The sequence below is a fragment of the Schistosoma mansoni genome, assembly GCF_000237925.1.
Source record: "Schistosoma mansoni, WGS project CABG00000000 data, supercontig 0214, strain Puerto Rico, whole genome shotgun sequence".
Classification (NCBI taxonomy): domain Eukaryota; kingdom Metazoa; phylum Platyhelminthes; class Trematoda; order Strigeidida; family Schistosomatidae; genus Schistosoma; species Schistosoma mansoni.
The window spans coordinates 167,479-178,996 of NW_017386083.1; the positions used below are offsets into that span (position 1 = coordinate 167,479).

The 11,518-nt window shown below is 39.2% G+C and overlaps 1 protein-coding gene across 1 annotated transcript; it reads left to right on the forward strand.

Moving 5' to 3' along the window:
- Positions 1-10,782: 10,782 nt before the first annotated feature.
- Smp_205010 (unnamed protein product) lies at positions 10,783-11,058 on the forward strand (the record flags this gene model as incomplete). The annotated part of the gene is made up of 1 exon (XM_018792510.1): positions 10,783-11,058. The coding sequence occupies one exon, from the start codon at positions 10,783-10,785 to the stop codon at positions 11,056-11,058; it is 276 nt and encodes a 91-aa protein (XP_018647231.1).
- Positions 11,059-11,518: the final 460 nt, after the last annotated feature.

Consider the following 11,518-nt stretch of genomic DNA (forward strand, 5'->3'; position numbering starts at 1 on the left):
AATGGGAACAAGGTGTATAATGGTAGGTGATGTAGTAATGGTCGGAGGGATTGATGGAAGTCGTAGTGGTAGGATAAGTAGAAGTATACTTGGTTGTTGTTGTTGATGTTGTTGTTGTGGCCGAGTGGATAACGCGATAGCGTTTGAAGCGAGGGTACTGGGTTCGAGTCCCAGAGTGAACATCAACTCTGAGATGCAGGTACATCCAGCTGACGAGTCCCAAATAGGACGAAACGCGCGTCTTGGATTCCACTGCTAGCCACTATCCATCTCTGCTTACTGTAGTTATGTTGCAGTGAAAGATAATCTGTCAGTAGTCAACCGGGAAATTCACTATAGTGTAAAACGTTGAATCACGAGTCTGCTATTTATCTATTTGTTTTGTGCAGTTGCCCATTTTTATTTGTATTCAGGGGATGATGGGATGTTTGTGACCTTAGCTTAAGGCAAACAGAGCTTTTTGCTCATTGTGTTGTATGATAAACACTAAGACCACACATTTTGTAACCATTTGAACTTGTTCATAAGAAGTGAATAAGGATTAAGAACTCATATTTGGTGATCCTGTTGTCATGAAACAAAGTATTTCTTATGCTCACTGAGCTTTTAATGAATGAATGAATGTGATTTATCCTTTATAAGACACAAGTGTACAGAATCTTGGCATCATATTTTTAGCGCTACATTTGAAGAACATCAGACAATCCCGATTGAAATCCATGAAAGTCATCATGAACTTGTGGTGACACATTTTGATGGCGAGAAAGTGATTGGTGTAATGGAAACAATTATTATTGTAACCAATTGTACCAGTGATTGTTTTACTGTATGTTTGTTTATGTGTACAAAACGTATACTTTCTCCCATTGTCTGTGACCATGCACGAACTCGCATATGCTCGGCAGTCCCACTTGTGGGCTTTGACACAATCTCAGTATTCTTTTGATACCACGAGATCGACAAGAAATATATCTTATTACAACCGTCAACTACTTCATAATTTTCGGCCTACGGAGGGATGCAACCTAATACCTAACACGTAATCTTTATGTGGTGGTGATCTTAGTCAATCGCGACTCGACGCCTACCACAAACTATCACCACCATAACTAACGGAACTCCTGTGTGAGAAATCTAAGCTTTCAGAAATCCATCACAGTTGAATTTAATTGTAGTTAGCTCTACAGGAACACTTTTACCAAAAGGTTTATTAGGTCTCAGGTATTTGTCCCCTATTCTCCTTTTATTGGTTGTTAGAGCATCGTTCGGGTCCTAACTGTAACCAACTATAAAGCGTGAGATCTCTGAATGGAATTCGAAGAATTCGATGGTCCTTACAAGAACTCGTGTTAAGTGATGGGTCTCTATGTCGTATGGTCTATAGGCACAGTAGCCGGGAATCTATTAACACAATTAAAAAAAACGGCACTATGAGGGGTAATCTCCTAGCATATTATTAAGACGACAAAAATAATGTAAAGCACTCTCCAAACTCAGCCACACGACTGTATAATGAGAACGTCAAATGTTCAACGTAGGTTGTTTTCCAAATGCAAATAGATAATAGAGAATGGTGAGAGTCATCAAAAGGTTTAACCATCAAATCTTGACTTCACAAACGCTCTGCACTCTTTTGTTGGTATCATCATAAATTCGTTGTTGAACAAAACCGGTACGTTCAAAAGTGTACCTGATAACTTGACAATCAAAATAATCCGTTCACAGGTCAAGACAAATTTATGAGAGTATCTTACCAATCACGTTTTCAATAACAGAAAGAAGAATTTAGGAATGTCTTTTTAGTGAATGTGTGGAATTATGGCCTATTTCAGTATTAGTACATTTATCGTTGATATAATAATGATATACTCAATCCCAAAACAGAAGATACGTCATGATGTGACTAACTAATCCATGGAATTTTACATGGAAGTCACATCATTGTGAACACTGACTCGTCTTATCGCTACATAAGCAATATGATGTTTAACTTCTCAGAAGAAAAGATTTGGGCTGAGCGTAGAGTAGTATATTTAACGTGAATGATAATAAGTTGCACATAATGACCGTGCCCAAGCTATATTGGCGAAGTCGTACTAACAGCTGCAGAGGGGTATGACAGCAATAAGCTGTTTCCCTCGGACAACCAAGTGCAGGCGATCGCGAACAGTGGTGGGTAGCGAAAGCAAGAGAGATGGAAAAGGCAGCGGAAATGGGTAACAGCAGACAACTGATCAGACTTATTAAAAAAACCGGTATTAGGAACCCAACTGTCATCGAAATTATCACGGAAAAAGATGAAGAAATCATTCACTCTCAAACCAGGAGATTGGATCAATGGGCAGAACACTTTAGGGATCAGTTCAACTGGCCTTCATCCTTACTTTGGTTTCCCACGATCCACAGTCGACTTGAATGGCGATTTATTATAAGTTCGCCAACTCTTTACGAGGTTGAAAAAGCTATAGGAAATCTGAAGCGAGGGAGAGCAGCAGGCCCTGACAGGTTTACTCCTGAGATTTTTAAAGATGGTGGTCTAGTACTAGCAACGAGATTGACTGAGGTCTTAGGTAGAATCTGGGGACTGGACGTAATCCCATCTGACTGGTCTCAATCACTGATTGTGCCAGTCTATAAGAAAGGACAAAAGTCCTCTTGTGACAATCACAGAGGGATCAGTTTGACTAATATAGTGTCTAAAATATTAGCTTCAATAATACTTCGACGCCTAAACAAAGCTCGTGAAGAGCAGACTAGAGAAAACCAGGCTGGTTTTAGACCTGGACATGGTTGTATAGACCAGATATTCACTTTATGTCAGGTCCTAGAACAAAGACACACATTCAGACGCCCCAAAATCGAAGTACTTCTCGACCGTAAGTCGGCATTTGACTACCAGGAGATTCACTTGTTGACTTAGAATACGCCGATGACGTAGTTCTATTTGGTAAAGACGCTGACAAAATGCAGAGCCTTCTAACCACTATAAGCAACAATGCAGGCATGTTCGGGATACGATTCTCTCCCTCAAAATGCAAAATGTTACATCGGGATTGGGTTGCATCGGCACCTGAACTAATGATAGGGAGTGGAGTAGTTGAGCGTGTTGACCGCTTCACTTATCTTGGGAGTCTCATCAGCCCTTGTGGTCTGGTGTGTGACGAAATCTCAGCACGGATACAAAAGGCTCGTCTAGCTAGGGGCGGCCAGACCAAAACGCGGCATGAATCGATGAAGTCGCTGACAAGTGGACTAAACCCTGTTGGTAGGTGTAGACTACCTGGTTAGGATTCGCGAGATGATAGCAATCGATAGTTAGAGACCTTGAATGACATGGCTCAAAATCATTTGCAATGGCAAAGGTGCCTCCATCCATACGCTCGTATAGGATTTTCAAAATTCATCATTAACAGAAAGGCACAGCTTATAAGTAGGAAGTTGTGGAATATATTGCTTCAACAGAGAAACTTTGAACCGTTAGTTATTAAGTTAATCAGTCCAAAGTTCTAACATTTTCAGTAACTTGGCACATAACTCGTTATTTTATTGATAGGCAAACTATAAATTCGGCAAGTACGACCAAACCATTTAGTTCTGAGCACAAAACTCCATCAAAATAATCCACCAGAGCTACAAATCTTCTCCACCATCTTAAGTACAAATCACAATACTGAAAGATGTTGAACTATTACTCTTTTGATAATCTTAGTGGTCAAACGTCCATAGCGGGATTTTTTCTTTGGCCACCATTGACAAGGTTTAAACATATTGCTCAACCTATCAGCTACCAATATAATAAATTATGCGTCTGTAATACACTGCTGTAAAAATATAGGTAGAAAATAGCCTACCACTAAATATTTACAGGTCCAAACCCGTGGTAATTAATGTGATCGAAAGCGCATCAAAACATCTGGAAATAATAAGTTTCTACTGCATGTTCAGGTTGTAGAAACATTATTTGAGAATAATAGGCGACTTGTTACCTAACTACTTCCTATGTCGAACCACCACTCAGTATGAAGAAAGTAAAATAAGGTTACAGCAGTATCGCATCATCACACAGGAAGACAACATCATCTGCATACTCGAGGTCGAGAAGTCTGTCTTCAGGCAACAGATTCACATCACCCTTACCTACATCCATCAGAGTTGTTTCTAGAACGTCAACAATGTGAAAGTTGAAGGGGAATGGTGAGATTGGGCAACTCTGACTAACCTCACTACTTGAATGGAACGATGGAGAGAGGTGGTTGTATGCCCTCACTCTGCCTATGGTGTTTGTATAAAGGGCCTTTAAGATGTTAACAAACTTGTCAGACACACCCTCCTTCAATAGACAATCCCAGAGAACAGTCCTGTCCAACGAATCGAAAGCGGCCCTATTATCAAGAAACACTACGATTGTTGGCATGTGATAAGTATGGCAGTGTTCTAACATTTGGTGGAGGATGAAGATGTGATCAATACATCCTCGACCAGAACGAAAACCAGCCTGCTCCTCGGGTTTCGAAGTTGGAGTTGCTTGTAGACTTCCCTCTGATTTGGTGGATCAGTTTGAACGGCGTATGTGGTTTCAGAAAAACTGGTTCAGTATACGTATTCGGTAGAAGCATTCACTTTCGACCAGACAGTGACTAGAGATCGTTTAGATAGAACAGGGTTTCTACCATGGGCGAGCTGCTGCATAAGCTGAAAAGTAAGGATACACAAATTAAGAATAAAAGGGAGTGAATAAGCAACGTGGTAAATGATAATGGTGTAAATTGTCTGACTTTTAGTAGGGGCGAGAAAAGCATTGTCAGTGGAAAGCGTCATTTCATTTATTTGCGCGAGGGCTGTGATACTGCACAGGTGCCCAGACCGAAGCAGGTAATTTTCTTAGGGGGCCACACCACCAGCCGTTGACGTAAAAGTCTAACCCACAAGGCAGTGAAGCATCGTGAGGAGATGCAGTCCCATGGTAGCCGGTGACCAACAATTGATTCATACGCCATTTGTTCCCTCAGGATACTGGAGCGCATGTACATCATTGGTTTAGAATCAGGGTTTTCCAACTCCTCTAGGTGGACTCGCAGTGTTCACCAACCCGGTTAAAGCGCCGGACATTCGCTTTCCGTCCTCTCACTTTCGTAAACAACAGTAATGCCACGAGAAGGCAGTGATTAGAACTTCCCTGGCATAGGCTATATATGCGTGGCCATGTGAGAGCATTTGGAGAGGGAGAGCGGACTCTCCCCACTCTCAGCCGTATCAGGGCATTAGATAAACTAAAGAAAGAATTGCGAAATAACGGCTTTTCAGAGAAAATTCCTGTCAGGAAGTAACAAAAAAGAAACTGCGACACTGGTCAGTAAAAAACCATATATATGGAACTGGAATTCAAAGGGGACATAGTGGGTGATATTTTGACACAGCTTAAAAGATCTATTGAAAGGATGTTTTAGTTACATTTCTGCCTTTGCCCCGCATGCATTGATACTTCTCAGAGTCAGCTCTTCCTCTCGAAATACTCTCACATGTCCACGCGTATGCGGCCTCTGCCAGAAAATTTAACTCACTACCTTCTCGCGTCATGGGTGTTTACGAATATGAGAGGAACAAAAGCGAATGTCCGGCACTTTAACCGGGTTGGTCGACACGGAAAGTTTACCTAGAGGAGTTGGAAAACTCTGATTCCAAACCAATGGTGTACATGAGCTCCAGGACCCTAAGGAAGAAATGGCGTATGAGTCAGTCGTTGATCATCGGTTACCACGGGACTACATCTCCTCACGATGCTTCACTGCCTTGTGGGTTAAACCTTTAGTTCGAAGGCTCGTGGTGCGGCCCCCTAAGATAACCACCCGCGTCAGTTTGGGCACTCGAGGAATATTCCAGACTTCACACCTTCGAATAGTTTATGTGGTGTATATCTGTTTGGTGCCGCCTCCTTGTACGAATGTTTATGCGTTTAAATATAATAAATAATACATATAATCTTCTCGACTAAATTATTACTTACGCAAAAAATCGAGGGTAGAATACCGTTGATAAGCTGCCCCATATGTGCACACCAACTCAATTGTTCCTGTGATGCTAGTTACACAGGCCGTACTCAGAGGGCTTTGTTGGGAAAAGGAGTCATTAAATTGATCAACATCGCCATTTCCTATCACTTGGTAGATAATAAACATCATATTAATATAGATGAAGCTTTTTCGTCTTAACTCAAGTCCCAAAGAACCTACCTAAAGGAGCTAGATTATGGCTACTCTAAATAGCAGAAGCCATCTGTATCAACTTCAGGAAACCGGAGTTCTGTGTATATCTAGCCATTATGCTTACCTTGGCCCACGACTGGACTATTGTATACCTGAACAGAATGTTATAAAACCTCTTATCCCTCCTCCCAATCACGTTTGTGTTTATATCTTTCTTACTTATCACATTCATAGTTCCCGATTCACATGGATTCGTTTTTATCATAATTACCTTGTAAATACTTCTTTTATTACATATTACATCCAACAACGGTATTGTCATCATTACCTCGAATAACAAGACGAAATTCTCCAACTATACATTTATTCATACACCTTTCTAATCCGTTATATTAGTACTATATTGGTGGTGACTTCACACTACTACAAATAATTCTGACCTCTACCAAATGACCCTTCTAATTTACGAATAACAATTTCCAAGTACTTACATTGTAAGAGACACAAACGTTCACCTCCCTATGGATGTTACTCCACCAACGATCGAAGGAATCAGGATGGCCATCAGACTAATCAAGAGTGGGAAAGCAGCAGGATCTGACAAAATGCCAGCTGAAGCATTGAAGTCAGACACACAAGTATCTGCAAATACGCTCCACATTCTCTCCAGAAATAACTGGGAAGATGTGTAAACTCTCATGTATCCTAGCAGCATCATCGATGAATGTGGAGGAACTGGTGCAGACGTAAAGGCGAAGATTGGAAAAGTAAGGGCCACATTCCTACAATTGTAGAACATATGGAACTCAAAACAACCGTCAGACAACATCAAAGTCGGAATCTGCAATACGAACGTCAACACAGTTCTGCTGTACGGAGCTGAAACGTGGAGAACTACCACAACCATCATCAAAACAGTACAGGTATTTGTAAACAACTGTCTACGCAAGATACTACAGATCGGTTGACGGGATATTATCAGCAACAGCCTACTGTGTGAGAGAACAAACCAGATTCCAGATGAAGAGGAAATTCGAAAAAGACGTCTCAAGTGGATAGGATATACATTGTGGAAATCATCAAACTGCATCAGGAGGCGAGCGCTAACTTGGAATCGTGAAGGGAACAGGAATATAGGAAGACCAAGAAATACATTGTGTAGGCAATGGGAAGCAGACATGAGAAGGATGAATAACAACTGGGAAGGATTGTCCAGGACAGAGTTGCATTGAGAATGCTGGTGGGCGGCCAATGATCCTCTACTAAAGAAAGCGTGCGTAAGTAGTGTATTTGTGTGTTTTTCGTAGGTTTACTGTGGTATCTCAATATCAGTCACAAAAAGCATTCCACTTAGTTTCGTGGAATGAAATTTGATCAAAGTGTCATGTAACACAGGGGAAATAATTTCTGGGTATTTGGTTCTATTATTTCAGGGTGGAGATATCGGTCTATTAATCAATCAAGCTTTATGTTTGATAAATCCTGCGAAGTTGTTCTCACTATCTGGCACGGCGAAATGTCCTAAATGTGAGTTTAGTTTTTCATTCAACTGTGTATATTTTTTCTGGGGCTAATTCGTTTATTAATTGCTCCTAAGCGTTAGTCAGTTCGTAACCTTCAACATTAACCCGTATTTACCTAATGTCTTACGTAGATGAAAAATCTTTGCGTCATTTGGCATATTTTTGGTGCGGCCAATTCTCTCCATGAGGGTTAACAGGTGTAGGTTAGTGGAAGAAGTGAACTTATATATCAAAAACAAACTTCATGTTAAGTCACTGCTTTAAATTCTAAAGGATTTGATTAATTTTAACAGCAAAAGCATTTATCAAACTATTTAGGAAATTGTCTGTGATGGTACGCGATAATGTGAATCAATTAATAACAAAGAAACTTGTTTAGTAATAAATATACAACAATTTGCCTCATGGTCTGTTGATAATTTACTCGTCCTTGTATGTTTGTTCGGACTGGCATTTGGTTACTTCTAAAGTAATTTCCTTGTAAATAAGCAGTAAACCTAGGAGGATAGTACATGACATATAGGTTATGATGGGTCCATAAATCCAAAAAACTGTACTAACAAGCACCGCACCCATGATACGAGCCAATGCATTCAATGAACGGAATATACCCAACGTTTGTCCCTAAAATCCAGAAAAAATTGGAAATTTTACATCGAAATTGGCCCTGATTAAATACTACCAAAGCAAACAAAATACTGCGTAGGCTGTTGTCAGTGGCAGGAACGTAGCGTTAAAACCCATCATTTAGAGCAGTTTTAACGGTGATAAATAGCAAAAAATTGTAAACGCATAGAAAATTTTGGATAGAACTATGTAAAATAATCTCGAAATCGCTACATCCTTCTGTTTAGATACTAAGTAAGAAGTATCAGGTAACGTATTTTAAACAGAATTTCTATTGATTATGTTGCAGCAGGGTATGATGCTTCTTAAACTGGAGACAGAAGCACCTTCATAGGAGAGTATTCGCCAATCATAGCAAACACTGATCATTGTGTTATAAAAAATCTCTGTTCTGCGATGTATTATGTTTGTTACATTCCTAAAGCTAACAGATGACCAATATAATGTATTTACAGAGGTACTGCTAGTGAAAACTAAAGATGTTCCCGGAAGAATTGTGGTTACCAAATGTGTGTTGTGAGAAGACTCATCTATGCCATATGGAAAACTATATGAAAGGAAAAAATACATGTTATGCAGTGTAAATCAATAGTTCAGATGTGTCAGTCAGATGAGTGGAACTGTAATATGTTATCTACATAATTTAATACTGCTGATGGTTTCCCATCCCAAAGCCTCCAGCTCAATACAAGAAGCCAAACCTACTTTTCGGAAATGAAAGGCGATGAAGTGGCTTAATCCAGAGTGGTCAAAGAAAGAGGCTTAGCTGTCCCAATAAAAAATCTAGTTACAAGTACATGTGATTGGCCAGTATATCATTTTATTTCCTAAGATGTATATTTATAACCCTGAGCATTTGATTCGGTTTAGCCCAATAAAATTCCTCTTTTTCTCTTAATTTTCTAACTCATTAGGTGGGTGAATACTTCTGATACATACAAGAACCTTCTATATTAGTCTCGAGTGCCACGCGACATAACAGAAAGATGATACCTGGTTTTTGTGTTTAATAGGAGTTTGTTGTAACGTTTCAATTATCTTGAAAACGGAAGTGCAAACATTAACAGATTATTTATTTTAATCAAAAATATCATTTAAGTAGTTGAACCGAACTCCCGATTTTTGTGCTTTTAAGAAAATCTCCGTCATATGACAAGGAAGTGCTTAAGGTACACTCAATTTTTCGCTCACACTTAAAAATATTTCTAAACATACTTGTTGTTCTGCAGTAGTGTACAAAGAAACCAAACCGTTTACGCTCGGAAAAAAGATGGAGGATGCAAATGCATATAAAGCTAGTCCGATGTAGAAAACGAAAATATTTGTGGCGAAACTGAAAATGGCAGACGCCAAAATCAAACAGCAAGAACTCTGTCAATAAAAAAGAAATATAGAGAAATTACTGTGTATAAGTATTGCTGAAGAAATACTTTTGAGATATCACTACGTAGAATAAAACGAATTTATATGGAGTTAAACATGTGAACTAATCTATCGTGTTCCGCACCTCCAAAAGCCCTGGTACAGCTAAGAGTAAGGAGAATCAACTGTCCCTCCCAAAATGCTTTCATATGACCAAGCGCTTATAGACACTGTCAAGAAATTCTTGCTGAGTTTTTTTCCAGGGTTATTTACAGAAGAGAGAGGACTAAAAGCGAATATCTGGCGTTCGAACTGCGTTGTTGAATTTGGGCTAAAAAAATCGTATGTGCACAAAAGACGTTTATTTTCGACTCAATAACCATACAATATAAAATTGGTGTAGCAATAGTAAGTCCATTAGGTCCAACTATAGAAGACATTCTCATGGATTATCTTGAAAACACGGAGATCAAAAAAGTGATTAACGAAATGACAGACTACTCCAGATATGCTGATGTAACAGTAGACAGCATGCAATCCGCCTGTTGGAATTCTTCAATAATGCTCATCCTAACATACAATTTACTATGAAATACGAAAAGATTGTCATCTCCCACTTTCTTGCTTATGCCAGAAGGGATATTTCAACCTTCGGCTAATTTTTATAGTTTTTGCCCAGTCAGTTACAAGAAAGAGTTGGTCAAAACACTATTTTATAGAGTAGAAAAGATATTTAGCATTAATAAACACTGAATGGCTAAACGACACCGTTACTCGCAGAAATTCATTGACAAACACAGAAAAGCTAAAGAAAAGAAGGGTACGTTTGCAATCAACAAAAGACCGATGTTTATAGATAACAACTTTAAGGGTACCGACGTGGCGAGCGCAATTATCAAGAGGCTTGACACCGAATAAGCCGTAAATTACTGGGCAGCTAAACTACTAATACTGTGTAAAATATGTTCAATAGCTCAGTCAAGAGTCACTAAGCAACCCTTTCGTTACCGCCAACTGTGTTTACAAACTTACATGTATCTCCAATATATATCGTGCAAACAGAAAGAATGGCATATCTTAGATTTATCAGACATGTTCCAAAAAGCCTTCAAGCAGGTGCAACTACTAAACATCTCTTGCATACAGGAAATCAGGTCAATATCTTGCAGTCTTTCAAGGGAATTAATAAGCAGCCAAATCCCAGTCTCCTGAAGCTGTTGATATCAGGAGTCAGAAACCTGATTTGTGTGTTCGAAAAGAGATTTCTGTTAATCTTTCCTTGTGTCGGTGTCAAATACCCCCCACTACATCGTGAAATTTTGTTCAACTGTTTCTTCCAATAATTTACATGATTGTGTCTTTTTATTCTGTCTTTGAGATCAGTAATCTTATTTTATTGACTGAGATTTAACGATTTTGTTCTGACTTATTATCACTGTTTACTTACTGTGTGACTTTTTTCTAGCCCCTGAACTCTTGTTAATATTAGAGTTGTTGGGACTCAAAGTTACCGATGTTTTTTAAAATCAGGATCTAAGCTTCAGATTTTCTAAAAAAGAGTGTTATATCCTAACGAAAAATAAACGAATGGTGATTGCTGGGGCTTATACATTTCCTATCTCATTCATCACATGTAACTTATCTTTGTGTAGTTATAAGTATCGATTAACGCTTGATTAAACGGAGTTGGCTCACACGCCTTCTCCACTGCGCGTCATTTCGCTGTGTCCCTTTGATTGTCTGTTCAGATCACTATGTACAAAATATTTGACTTATTTAATTCCGTTATACACTATCGCGGCT